The 14,814-nt window shown below is 40.1% G+C and overlaps 1 protein-coding gene across 1 annotated transcript in view; it reads right to left on the bottom strand.

The window, feature by feature from the left end:
- Positions 1–5,291: 5,291 nt before the first annotated feature.
- alk (ALK receptor tyrosine kinase) overlaps positions 5,292–14,814 on the bottom strand; it is a 186,779-nt gene continuing 177,256 nt past the window's right edge. Inside the window, exons 23-27 of the mRNA XM_033988718.2 lie at positions 14,575–14,667; positions 9,238–9,339; positions 8,218–8,352; positions 6,470–6,560; positions 5,292–6,263 (exon numbers count right to left, since the gene is read on the bottom strand). Of these exons, the coding sequence (XP_033844609.1) occupies positions 5,292–6,263; positions 6,470–6,560; positions 8,218–8,352; positions 9,238–9,339; positions 14,575–14,667 (1,393 nt within the window). The remainder of the gene's footprint in view (positions 6,264–6,469; positions 6,561–8,217; positions 8,353–9,237; positions 9,340–14,574; positions 14,668–14,814) is intronic.

Genomic DNA, 14,814 nt, shown 5'->3' with positions numbered 1-14,814 from the left:
AGCAGCATCACCAATAGACTCCTGTCATTGATGTGTCTGGCAAGTCCCCAGGGAGCGAGAAAGGAAGAGCACAAGGCAGAGAGATTTCCAAGATCTTAGCATTTTAAAAAGTGGTTTTAAAAAAGGCGGCACATTAAAACGCTCTATGAAAATCAGCCACTGTGATAAATTATATCTCTGAAAAAAGTCTAAAAATCAATCATTCATTTAGTTTTAATTGTGGAATGAGTCATGAAAATGTCTGCTGGTCTTTTGACGCCATTTTTGTTTGTGTAATATGAATTTGTTTGGTTCAAATATGTAATAAATTGAATAAAGAATTCTTTTATTTCACAGACTTGACTTTTTTTTAGTTTTTCGTCTGTTGCAGTAGCCATTGTTTACTCGACTTTGACTGTTCATAAAATACAGGGAGTTTTCTTCTGGGAGGGAAGGCGAATGACATTTTGAGAGCCGTTACATGTTTGCTCACTTACCATTTGATTCCACTGGGGCTCGTCGCTGCCGGAGCTTAAGAAAAGCCTGTTGCAAGAGTGGGATTGTTCCCTAATGCCAGCCTGGACAACACATTCAAATCACACTGAGGAGGACATGCTGCTGAATAAATACAAGCTTGTGTAAAAACTCAACAAGGACAATTCACCTTATTTTTGTCATAGAAATACAAGAGTCAAACGATAAAAGTTGGCAGTTTAAAGACAAAAACATGGAGCTTATTTATTAAAAAATCTGTTGTAATTTGTTCTTTCACATTCCTCAAAATCTGAACGTTTTGCCCATCATACTTATGTCCACAACTTGCTTGTCTCCATGGAGATGTTATTGCTCTACAGAGGATGTTCCGCAGTATGCATTACCTTCATCACTATCGTCCCTGCTTGAGTGTAATTCTGTGGTTTGTCTCGAAATGCCAGTTACTACATAGTATTTGAACTGTTAGTATTCAAACAGTTTTGCCCAATATATTTCTAGTCACTTAGCAGACTGTCAACGGTCCCTATCCTGCTCGTCTCCTTGGAGATGTTATTGCTCTGCCTGGAATGTTCCGCAGTATGCATTACCCACTGGTAGGTAAAAGTACAGATACAGAAGCAAAAAGTTGCTTAAGTAAAAGTATCAGATGAAAAAATCTGTTTAATTAAAAGTATTAAAATGTACTTTAACAGTAAAAAGTATTTGATATTGATGAAAAAATTATACATATTTTGGTCAACAGTAGCAATACAAAACTTGAACCCGAAAACTTTAGTCAGGATGTTACACGAACATGGCAAAAACAACTCCTCAAATCATATGAAAAGTACTTTTCACTTTTCAGTCCAGTTAAAAATGTAGTGGAGTAGAAAGTACTAGTAGTATCTGTAGCTCTGCCTGGAATGTTCCGCAGTATGCATTACCTTCACCACTATTGAGCGTAATTTTGTCACGCAATGCCAGTTACTACATAGTATTTGAACAGTTAGTATTTGAACAATTTTGCCCATCACATTTCTAGTCACTAAGCAGACCGCCTACTGTCTGCTAACCTGCTTGTCTCCATGGAGATGCTATCGCTCTGCCTGGAATGTTCCGCAGTATGCATTACCTTCACCGCTATTTCGTGGTTTGTCTGGCAGTGCTGGTGTTGAAGATGAATACAGAAGCTGCATCAGAGCTCAGATGCACCGCAGCGTGTTAAGTGCTCAGATGCAGAATCAGCACTTTGTAGTCAATGCCGAGCTCATCCCCAGTGAGAGACCAATGATCTTTTTCAGGCACAGGAAGTTAGCTGCCTTCTGTTTTTTCAGCACTAAGAAATGCACTGTACAAGAGACCATGCATTAGCAGCTGAATTTGTGGACAGCTCTGGGATAATCCTGCTGGGGTCTCTGTACACATCCTGGGTTTATAGGCAATAATGACCAGCTCAGTCCATTATCCTGCGTAATACAACAGTACAGATAGATTTTACCTCTAATTCCCACACAACTACAGTGTCTCACCTTGAACTAAGATAACAATGTGTCCACTGCCCCTGCTGTGCCTCGCCTCAGACTTCATGCAAAATGTTTAAATTCAAACTGAAGAAAAAACTGTTGGAGGCAGAAACATCATTATAAAGTTGTGTCAAAAACAAGGTTATTTCGGGTCGCGAGTGATGTGGTTTCATATCATATCAAGGAGCAGACCAACAAATAAAAATACAATACATATGTAATAATGTCAGAAAATGTCAACTTTTTCCAAATGCTACGCCAATTTATGCTCCAGTCTCACATTTAGTGCAAAAAGCCATCGCTCTGGTTTTATTTTTGAATCCAATGATCTGCACAGCTCAGAACAAAAAGTAAAATTCTGCTAAATGAAGTTGCTGTAGAGTCAAAATTAGAGATGGACAGATATATTAGTTGGCTGTTAAATTGGACCAATCTTTTTTAACCTTTTTAACACAGCAGCTATCAGCCTCACATCTCCAACATAGGCCCATATTTTTGTTTGGTGCCCAAAGAATACACTTTATTTGAACACTTAAGCAATAACAGCACAAAATCTGGGTGGGTGAGTTTTTAGTAAATTTAAATGACAAAAAAATATCAAAATCGGCCCTTTTGGCAGAAAAATATCGGCAGAGCTCTTCAGCTGTCAATTACTCTGGATTCTAAACAATCAACATTGATCATGAAAAAGACTGTATCGGCCATTCTCTTGTTAAAATCACATGTGTGGACATTTTGTTGGGCTCATACTCCAAATACTTATTTAGATTTTCAAATACCTAAAATAAGCTCAGGATATTGCTTAATTACCACACAGTGCTTCTCCATTCTTGAGTCATCTGTGCGTTGTGCTGAGTGTAACATTGTTATGCAGGTCAGGTATATTTTGTTTGTTACTTTAAGGACTTTGACACGGGCTGACAGTCTGTGCTGGTGCTGCAGGTCCAAAGCAGACAGAATGTCAGAGAGGACCAGTCTGGCATCTTTATCAGCGCCTCTCACTGCCTCTCACGAGCAGCTGGAGACGCCCCTCCACTCCGCCTAAAGCTTCCTGTTTCCTGCTCCATTCGACTGCGCACATACAACAAGATATTTTTTTGGTGCCACTTTAAAATAACTAAACCTTAATTCGCCATAATAAAGCACAAAGAGTCAACAGTTTGTTAAGAGTTCAGGCTTATTAACGGTATAATTTAGGGGTTAGAGTTGGATGTTAGGGTGTTAATTAAGCAAAACCTGATAGAGTTTGTTCATTATTAATTATTTGTTACTTTGTTCATGATTAATTATGGCTGTTAAATTGTTTTGTATTTCTTTTTATAGCTCTTATACCCTAGTAAATATGATTCCTATCATCATTTTGTGTGTAAAAAAATACACCTGAAAAGTGAAATTAACTAAAAATGACGAGTAAATCAGGGTAGCTTTGCCTTTCATTTGAGTTAGAACTCTTCATTTCACTGTAAAAAGCACCTTTAAAATTGTATTCAGTATTTTAAAGAATTTCCTCTCTTTTGAATCAAATAAATTAGCAGAAGAAAACACGTTCTCAGTTGATTTAGAGTTAAAATAGCTTTAATTTCCTGCACCCGCTGAACTGTTTTTGGTGCTGCACTTGGGCTGGCATGTTTTAATTAACTCCTGCTGTCAATTAAGCGGCTCATTTATAAAGATTACTCTCTGAACAACAACTTAACCACCACTAACGGCTGAGTGACGGAAAAATAGAAACAAAACCTAAAATAAAAACAAGAAACAAGCTGGAACAAATCAACTCTAAATGATAATTATATGTGTATTTGTGTATTTAAAACATGTAATCACCAACTTCATTCCATCATCTGATTAAATTGGCCCTGTTTCCGTTTTGTGAACAGAAGGAAAAAAACAATTATTATATAGTAATTTATTAATTTTGGCGAATGTCTTCTGAAGGGCAATTTACAGCTTTTACCAGAGCCATAATACAATACTTTATAATTACAACATTTACAGGTGCAATGCGACAATATGTCAATGAGTTGTGAAGGGAACAAACACAGACATAGCAACTCTTTTCATTAGCCAATATTGACCTACAGAAATGCATTAGTCATCATTCATTCTGCTGGAGCGCTGCATGACAGGCAATTGTAATGTGCCAACAAACATGACAACTTATCACCGCTTTGCCACGCGACCCAGGGACAGGTTTGCCAAATACAACCATTTCACCCTTGGTTTTGCTTGATTTTGTCTATTTTAGCTGTCTGTAAAAATAAAAGAGGCAGACTTTAGCGAGGACAAGTGTTAACAGCGTGTGAGAGCAGGTTACTGATAAAGATCGCACACTCATTCACATGTACAGCCCAAAAACGTTGATATTCAAACTCTGTAGCCACACTCATCTGTATTCAACAACTCTCACACCGTAATAGAAAAGATAAAATATGCAAATTCTGAACATAGAGCACTTGGAGATAGCAATTTGAAGGTTAAGATTGATTCAGCAATATCCACTGTGTTTCTGTGGTCTGGGAATGGGAAAAGAGAGGGACAGAGCCAACTGTGGTCTCTCGAAGCGCAGATTTTTTTTTTTTTTACTGTAAGTTTGTAAAAGCAGGAGCTAAACATCAGTACAAAATGTGATCTCGGCATATGTCAGTTGTGCTCTGTCCTCTCCTCTAATCCACACGTCTGCACAGTACTGAGCCATGTACACAACTCCAAGTGAAAATCAGTGTAACTAAATTCATAGAAATAATAAAAACTAACTGTAATTGAAAATATGTTAAATGAAATGGGATTTTAAAAGCCATTTTTTTATCAATAATTTATAGAGCCACTTTCAACTAATAAATAAACCAACAAATAAATAAACAAGCAGGCAAGCAAACAACAACAAACACCTCTTCAGTATTTTAGGTATAAAGTCTCTGGTAATTGTGTTTTGGAAAAATAGTCTGATAGATGTCTTCACCACTTGGTTTCTTTCCAAAATGGCGTGGTGTAGCTGGCTCACACAGCTGCAAAAGATATCACGAAAGTTTGTGATCGGAGGTTTAAATCAACAATATAAAGATTTGTTTCCACTTTAGTCCACTGAAAAGATCTGTCCTTTTTCAACACACACAGCCCATTTCCATCAGTCCATACATCCAGCAATGAAAAAATACATGTACTCTTTTAAAACTAGACTCTCCTGTCCGTGTCCTGCTGTAGCTGTAGTCCTCTGGTGTGCTTTCGGTGGGTGGACATGCCTCCACAGTTTCATGGAAAAGTGATGACGCCAGTCCGTCCTGACCCAGAGTCTGAGACAAACAGCAGCCTGTGGGGCTAAAGCACTGTGGCATTGTGGCCCTCCATACGGGGCAGCCGGGGGTCCTGCACTGTGCCCATAGTGACCAGCAGGGGGCGGCTGTCCTCGGACACCCCCGGCCTGCTCAGGGAGGTGGGGATGGGCCCTCGCGGGTGGGCCGTAGAGGTCTGTGCTGCGCTGGGGTCCATAGGCAGCCCCTGCTCCTGGTACCCATAGCCGATGTTCCCACAGGGGAAGCGCCTGAGTCTATAGAGGGGCACGGGGGGCAGTGTGCTGGAGTCCAGCAGGAGGGGTGACTGGGTAGAGGGGGGAGGAGGGGGTGGCAGCAGGGGTCTGCACATGCCCTGCTGCTGGTGCAGCATCTGCAGCTGCTGCTGGATCTTGTGCTGGTGCTGCAGACCGAGTGCTCCGGCCACTTCGGCCACAGTTCGGCCCACATGCTCCTGGCCCTCTCCAGGCACCCTGCCCCCCGCACCCCCCGCACCCCCCACGCCCCCCACGGCCCCCACGGCTGCCTGCCTCTGCTGCTGCTGCTGCTTCCTCTGTTGCTGCTGCAGGAACCAGGAGCCATAGGTGGGGTTCCAGAGGGTGGTGTTCTTGCCTGTGCTGTGCTCTCTCTCCACACTGTGGCCCTGGGTAAAGGCAGGGTTCACGTGACCCCCCTCCGCAGGGGCCTGTGTGCACACCTGGGGGCCCTTGGAAGTGAGTGCGGACATTGCCGTGGAGGTGACCGCAGTTGTCATGGTGACGGTGGTCTGTGTGTGAGGCAGGAGACAGGGCTGTGGCTGTGCTTTGGCCTCGCTGCTCTCTGCTGCTCTGCGTGTGTCCTCAGTGGGGTAGGCCGGGGGCAGAGGAGCCTCCCCATCAGGCACCTGGGCTTTCACCACCACAGTGGGACTCGTCTGGTCCTCCTGGTGCGCAGCTCGCTCTTCCTCCTCTGGGACAGGGCCATACTCAATAGGCAAAGGAGTCGTCACCACATCTGGGTCCTACAACACAATATTCAACAGTGCTCATGATGAATATATGCCAGGTGCATGCTATGTTCAGATGTGCACACATGAAATGACAGATATAAACTGTTTCACTAGGTGGCACCAGGGTTCCAAGAATGGTGAAAAGAGAGGAGTGATGTGGTTTAAATTGGGGCAGCAATTTGGTGGAAAAGAGTCCCAATTGATCTGTGCTGAATTACCTGTAAGCAGTAGTCGATTCTCTCCAAGATGGTGGAGAAGTTAGGTCTGTCCTCAGGCTGGTGCTGCCAACTCTGGGTCATTATACGATACCTAGATATGCACAAGCCAGGAGAGGAAGCAATATTTTTCATTGTGTTTCCATTGCTCGCAAAAAATAAACAAATGCAAATGTCAAGTTCACCAGTAACATATCCCTGCTAATTGAACGTTGCCAGTTGGATTGCCTCCAACACCAAAATATTCTTAATATTGTTTTGATTGCTTGAGGCAGAATTACAGAGCAGCAGCCTCCCTCTAGTTTGACTGATTGTGTTCAATGGGCTGTTAAGACGGCACCAGCCACTGTCGGTGAAGTAAAATGCTGAAGATGCTTTTAATTGCGGACTTCTTGTTGCTGTGGGTAATCTTCGAGCCTGGTTGTGACTGGCGACTTTTTAAACTTCAAATTAAAGGCACACGCTGGGTTGTTGATTTTATTGGCTAATGCATTCAGGTTTTCAAGGGGAGAAATCTCAGCTGGTTGCCATCTGCAGAGCTGTGGCCAACAGGTGTGAACAGAAAAGCCGTGCAATCACAGAGAGGTGAGCTTGAACAAATTGACTGAGCAAATTTTGTTTAAAAAAAAAGCGATCTCCTACCATAAATATTACACAGTTTAGCTGACAAGACATGTTATCTGCCAAAGTGAATTTTAAAAAGGACTGGTTTTGAAACGGTTTTGTGCCTCCTGTGACATCTTCCATGATGTGAGTTAAACCTGAAAGATCATGTTAGCAAGCCAGCCATATTGGAGGCACAGGGAGCAATCTGGCGTTAAATTTTCCTGACGCCTTCTAGGTCACAAGTCTTTTATGAGTCGATATCGGCTAATCAGTGGTGGCTTTCATGTACGGATCTGTGTGCTGCTTGCTGCATGCAGGGCTCTCTCTTATTTATGTAGAGCAGAGTAATTAGAACTCCTGGGACTATAGGCGCATTCTTGTGGTCATGTGCAGCCCATACAATTCATTCATTAAAGCGCTCATTCTGTCTGTCTATTCTGTGGGTTGCAGACAAGACCATAGTTTTCAGTCAGTGTTTTTCTAAAGTATTGTATTGTATTATGTTGCATTTGAGCAAAAGTCACAGAAAACTGGTTCAAGAAGTCAGAGTCAAGTCACTGTGCTGTTTGAAAAATAAATCTATTTCAGAATGAATTAAGGTAGGGCTACACAATGTGTAAAAAATTGAAGTGTGAGCTGATGTAATTAGCAAATCGTGAAGGCTGCTGCTATTATTATTTAGATAATAAAATGTCCTTGATAAAGAAGAAAATATTCTGTCTTTTTATAGAAAAAATCTTGTACTCTACAAACAAGTTCTGAAATGCATGGGATTCTGCTATTAGTTTTGCAGGTCATATTTCAGCCTTCACTCAAATGTAGTGCTCCTGGAGTTGTTTACAAAGTACTAAATATTAGACACAGTTAATCTGAATCGCAGCTTGTCTTTGGTCCTACGACAGTTCACAATTTAATCTTACTGTTGGACCTAAAACAAATATTTTTGAGACACAACATACTATTTTCCCCAGTTATCTTTCCTCACAGACAGCTACAATGGTCATTCGGCTGAAAGAGTCCAAGTTATATTCCATTTCACGTCAGCCTTTATGGTGTCCAAGTCTGAGTTACAAACCTGATTCCAACCCAAGTTCTGAGTCCAGGTGTCAGGGTTGTAGTGTATGTGTTAGTGTCATTATACTTACACTGGCCCGGGGCAATTTTTGGGTGGATCCATCCTCCCTCCATTGGTTACAAACTCCAGTACTTCCTGGTTACTGCGGCTGGGGTATGGCATGTAGCCCAATGAGAAGATCTCCCACAGCAGCACTCCGAACGACCTGAGACAGAGGCGTCATTAGAGCAGAGATTAGTTACACAGGGAGCGAGCCACCAAGGAGAATGAAGCCATAAATTACAAGCATCATCGGCGATTCGGGCTGTTAAAGTGGACGAGAAATGAGATAGTGACAAGACAAGGAATTAAAAAAAACATATGGGCCAGGAGCAAAGGTAGTGAAGGACACTGGGAGGCAGGGTGCAGACTTAGCAGGTTTGGAAAACACGTTTGTGGATGCAAAAGTTGGTTGTCCTCTTCCGACAACAATGGCAAATCAAGAAATGAAAATCTCGTGACTAGATATATAAAACAGTAAAGTATTACACTGAATATTGAATAAGTTACTAAGGCTAAGATTCACTGTAAAAAAAACTGACCCATCATTCAGTTAGCAGGGTTGGGAAAAGCTAATTAGACCATTTGGCTAATTATTTATACTCATAACTACCCTTATATGGTAAAATCGGAGGTTTTCAGATCATATATTTTATTGTGATGCAATAATAATGAAAATAAAAACACACATGCTGATAGAGTCTGTTTTTAATTTATTAGTAGTCATGGGACTATGGAACCTTTTTCACTAAATCGGACATATTTACAGAAATGTTCGTTAATATGTATCCTGAAATAAATAAATACAAATACATGAGTTATGAGAGGGCATCTAATAGACCTATTAAAAATCTTTGAGAACACATAAATAATAAACATGAACCCATTTGAAACAATGCAGACTCCATTAGTAAAATATTTTAGCATAAAGATTGTAGGAAAACTCATGCAGTAATACCTCTTATGTAATATATAAGCTTTTTCTACTATCACTTTACTAAGATGTAAAGCGTAGGAAATACATTAGGCAGTTCTTTGCGAAAACACTCACCATGTGTCTGTTTTGGATGTGAAGATGCCCTCCATGAAGGCTTCCGGAGGCATCCATTTGACTGGCAGCATGGCGCGGCCCCCTTTCCTGTAGTAGCTTGCCCTGGACCAAAAACATTTTAATCAGTATTTATATAACGAACAATAAACAGCATACACGACAATCACCATGACAACACAGCTACCCCAATCTGCTGGAAAAAGGAGAAAACTGCTCAGTGCAATTAATTCAGCTTGATCCAATCTTTCTACCGAGAATGCCTTATCTTGGTATCTTGCGGTCTTCTTCAATGTTTGGGTCATTTTTAACACTGCAGAGAAATGATCTGTTTTATCTGATGTTAGACACTAATGGGGGCAGTAGGGAGTTCATCTCCGGCCTCTAGGCAAACTTAAGGCTTAGGGGTTTGGTTCTGCTCTGTTAGCCTGTCCATCACATAGAAACATAGATTGAGATGTGAGTTAAGTGGTGTCGGCTGGCTGTATAAAGCATCACTTGGTAATGTTTGTGACACAAGAGCAATAAATTTGTCTTACCCCAGCCGCCATTTTGTCATAAAATCATCAAATTTCTCCCCGGACTTGTTTTTAAAATGTAGTCTCTATAATGAATAGAAACAGCCAAGCTGCAGCGCACAGGTTTATGACTGGAACGTTGCCATTTCAATTTTCCAAAGGCCTAAGTGGAAAATAAAGAGCCATCGGTGCCATTTCTGTGTCCATATGAACCAAGTTAAGAGTCAGGAAATCACTGTTATTACTGCATCTATGTCTGAGCTGTGACTGTGAAAAAGACAAGATCTTTCAATTCAGTTTGATGTGTTATAGAAGAAATGTATACAGTGACAACAAGCATAGCTCACAAACAGGATTTACAGACAATAGAAAAAAAAAAAAAACATGGTCAAGTTTGAATGACCAAATATAGAACACAGAAGCTGATTTGTAACTGGTGATCACAGTTGACATTAAAATAACAATTATAAAAGAAGCTTGCGGTGTACTATTGACAACACACAAGTTTAACACTAAGTTGAGTGTACAGGCATTGAAGGATGGGTCAAATGTAGAGGACATTTGACCCATGTATATCTTAACCTTAATATATCTAAACACAATGATATACAGATCGCTAAAAGAATGACCAAGTTGTTAGATTTAAACAGTGCTTAAAAAGTTGTGTTTCTGTTGCTGCTCTTCCTTAAACATTTCAACAAAATTAAAGCATATCCTTGAAGGGAATAAATGAAATTAAGTTTCATTTGGGTTTCTTCACAGTTTATGGTTCACATTTATAGTTTATTAACATTTATATCAACTGTGAATTTCTTTATAATTAATTATTAATTTAAAAGCTAATTATTTTTACAAAGAAACTGAACAATCAGGTCAGCAGAATAATAAGAAAAGTGTACTGTTAGTAATTACGGTAGAAATGATACTTTGTTGAAAGAGCTGGCAGTTTTATTAGACAGATGCAATTAATGGAGCATAAAAACAATTACTTTTCAGAAGCTTGACAAGGTAGTTACCACGTACAGCTCAGACTTGTTCAGTAACACCATAACAATGTAACTTTAACCTCCAGAATCTATTCAAAGCATGATTGAATGGAGTTGCTGTGTAGTTGAGTGAAATTTGTTTTTGCTCTTAATTCAAGGCATTTCTGCTCTTGCTTTTGTTCTTAAGGCAAAAATTAGGCCACTGCGGGCTGTGTCATTCTCATTATAAAGTCTTTTATCATCCGAGAACCAGGAAGAATAACATGCAAGATGTTATTAGCATTGCTGCAAACTCCGATCTGGCCTCTGAAAGTTATGAAAAGCGCTTATAAAATGGTGAATAATTTGTATGGTGGGAATGCATGAGGTAAATGAGGAATAACTTTGAAACACTGCAAACTAATTCAAATAAACAAGTTGTGCTTTTTGTATGTTGAAGCAAGTAAAAATCAGGTACAATGCCTTTAATAGTGCTATTTAATAAACATCTAATACCACTAACTGCCTGACTAGCTCCAGTGACACAATTTGACCTTAAATGCACCTTCACAAAACAAAAAGATTACCCTGTAGAAAAAAGTAGAGATGTGTAAACAGCTTTTATCACCGGATCAAGCCCTTTTGATTCTCTTCCTGCGGTTTAGGCACATGTTTATTATGACAGCTAACAGCAGCCCCGACTGAGCGGCAAAGGCAGAGCAAGCAGATTAGGGAAAGGCTTAAATACAGTCCCGGAAAATCTATAGACAAGATGAGTTTGCGTAGCTCATGTCTGCTCCTGCTAGCGTGAGGGATTTAATGTGCAAGGCGAGGAAAATACCAAGGCAAAAAGTGGCAGCAAGAAACAAAGAGGAGTTGTGTGGAATAGCAACGAGGGACCTGCAGACACAGTATGCAGTCTGATAATTGTGGGAGCAAGCTGACATGACTAACCATTTATTGAGCCACACACACAGCTGTATAAAAGCTATTTAGTGGAAATACTAAAATGTTGTGCAAGAGCAGTCTTTAACCTGTCTTTGTGCCTGTTTTCCTCAGAGTATTATGAAGCGGCAGCAGTTGTTTACTCAGCTTTCCATCTAAAGAGGACCTTAGGCAATGTGAGGAACTAATGCATGGTATAGTATGGTCATATATATTTTATACATGCTACCTCTATGGGGACAATTATTAAGGAGCCACCCCCATTTATACTGACAAATACTCACTCACACATCCTTTGGTAAGATAAAGCTGAGGAAGTGTATTGCTCAAGGACTCGACGACCATGTGCCGTATCAATAGTGGAGAGATAAACTTTGATTACTGCCCCACTATCTGAAATATTAATGATTTTTGATGGATTTCATGAATGATGAGCAACACTAATGTGATTTGGGGAATTAGTTAATTCAGTCACTTTGTTGTGTACAGATTATAACTCCTATGGGCTGCATGCTCCTATCTCAACAAACTGAAATGCATTACACAAACACAACAAATCCCTCTCCAAATAGTTTGAATCTGGTCTCTCTGGTTTGTATCAGAACTAGTACAAGACCACGTGATATTATTCAAGAAACTACTCAAGTTTATGTTATACAAATATTCAGTTGTGGTATCAAAATTAGTATGAAGAGTTTTCCCAAGTGGCAAGTGTCAACTTTGAAATGGAAATATTGTGACAACACTAGGGCTGAATGAGTTTGGAAAGAATATACAATAGTGATTTTTCTGACACTGCTATTGCGATTGTGAGATTTGTAATTTATGTTCACAGGATTCTATTAAAATTTCACATTTCAAATGTGTCCAGAAAAATTGACAACGAGACTGAAATATGAACTGACAAACTAATTCAAAAATCACGTTTCAGTACAGCACAAATCTAAACTAAAGGGTTTTTATGCAGAATAAGACAGATTTTCGTTTGTTGAGACTGGAAATGTGGAAATTATGGTACTTTAAAAAATTGTAGTGATTTGCTAATAATGTCAATTCAGATAGCGATTTTAACTGATTTGTAATTAATCCATCAGCCTTAATATTTTGACTATTAATTTATATTGGTGTAACTGGGTAAAGGGGCAGAGCCAAAAACCTTTCCCACCTAAACCAACAATAGACTTTTTCTTATTTATTCAATATAGGGACAATTTATATGCATCGAGTGACATGAAAGCTCAAAAATAGACAGTGTAATGTCAGATAATCCTCACCTCTGACCCTCACAGTGAGTATCAAACAGGCTGCCATTGGACACAGCGGTCTCCATCAGCCCCCCTCCCTCTCCACACGCACTCCCCCACAATAACATTACAGCACATAGCGGGAGGCCACATCATCACACAGCCCACTTGACATAGTGACATCAAAACAACTACCCTTCAAATAACAAAGAGTTCAAATAACAATGAGAAAATACATATAAAATCCTAGTGTCAGCGCTGCAGCTTTGGGCTAAGAATAAAACAAAAGAATGTCACCAGGCACCTGAAAAACTGATATCAGCAATTAAATCTAGCAGCCCCCATCGGGACAATGCGTTTTACTGCTGCCTAGTCTCTGCTCCTACGTGACTTCTCCATCGGGCGACTCCAAAATGGTGCATCGCCGTGGCTGGCTGTTGTGACACATCCCCCCGCTCCAGCTTCTTTGCAGATGAAAGGCTTTAGGAGATTTCCCTGCAGAATACGGCGTTCATTTAAGCTTTTCCACATGTTGCTATCGCTAAAAAAGGCGCAGGCAAGAATAATAATGACGCTCCACAGGGACTGGAGAGTAAAACACAGGTATGACAATGTGATAGGGAATAATCCGCTGCTCATTCAGTAATAAACAGTGAGCGAGTCCACAGGGAGTAGCAGTATAAAGCAGCAATCAGCCATATCATTACGACCACTGACAGGAGAACTGAGCTGCACTCATTATCTCTTCATCATGGAGCTTGTTAGCGGGTATGATGCATTAAGGGGATGTGTAAGAAGCTGGAAGAATGGGTAAGAGTTTGACAAGAGCCTATTTGTGATTATTATAAATGCTTATATTAAAGCATCGCCAAAACTGAAGCTTTTGTGGAGTGTTTTTAAAGAATCTCCCATTGGGGACAAGTAAAACAGATTATAATTCTGTAGTGGTCAATAACAGAGATATAGATGGGGTTGTCATACCACAAGGCATTCTGGGAAGGGAATAGAGTCACACAGATATTGGAGATGCAAGCTACATTAAAGTTAAAAAGACGCAAATTACACACTACTTAGGATTAATGCAAAAAACGTCTGGCAGTATAATGGCTTGGGCCAATGGAACAGTATTGTTGGCACACATCATCAGTATTTTCTGTTGGCCTAATGTTTAACCAATGGATATTTTAAGACACTAAATACAAAAGTGAGCAATCATTCATAGATAATTTAACAATATCACAATCTCAATCAGAGAATCAGAGCAATAGATGTATTTACCTGTAGTGAGCAGCTTGTCTGGTTGTTGCACGTTTTTTTTTGTTTAGTTTTTTCTACTATGGACATTTGGCACAACAACCAACACACAATTTTTCACATCTGACCCCGAGATCTATATATGTTGCTGCCTGTTACTATGAACATGGTGGAATTGATCCCATAACGTTTGTTTTATCTCAGGCATAGTAGTGATTCAAAGACAGAACAGAGGTAAAAAAGTGACAGAAGATACCCATGGGAAGTCCATGCTCATTCAGAAAGAAAAATGCCACATAAAACACTCTCACAGCTAATCAGATATAAAGAAACTTGTTATGTGGTCATTATGTTCCCAAGAACATTATTTACCACTGCACAAACAACTTCTACCCATCTTTCACGGATCCTTACCTATAAATATCCCTAGCCATCCCAAAATCTCCAATTTTAGCCACACGACCAGGTCCCTTGCAGGTCAGTAGACAGTTACGTGCTGCGATGTCCCTAAAAAACACAAAACAAAAATAAGAAATACAGACACAAAGTTTGGACATGAAACTTATTTTACACAATGCAAGACATACGTGGGAGTGTATATGAGCTGAACCATGGCATTGTATCATCTCACTGCCCCACTTTGTCAGTAAATTA

This window comes from Periophthalmus magnuspinnatus, chromosome 22 (genome assembly GCF_009829125.3).
Source record: "Periophthalmus magnuspinnatus isolate fPerMag1 chromosome 22, fPerMag1.2.pri, whole genome shotgun sequence".
In the NCBI taxonomy this organism is placed as follows: domain Eukaryota; kingdom Metazoa; phylum Chordata; class Actinopteri; order Gobiiformes; family Gobiidae; genus Periophthalmus; species Periophthalmus magnuspinnatus.
Note: the sequence above shows the minus strand (reverse complement) of the source record. Positions and strands in the feature narration are given on the sequence as shown.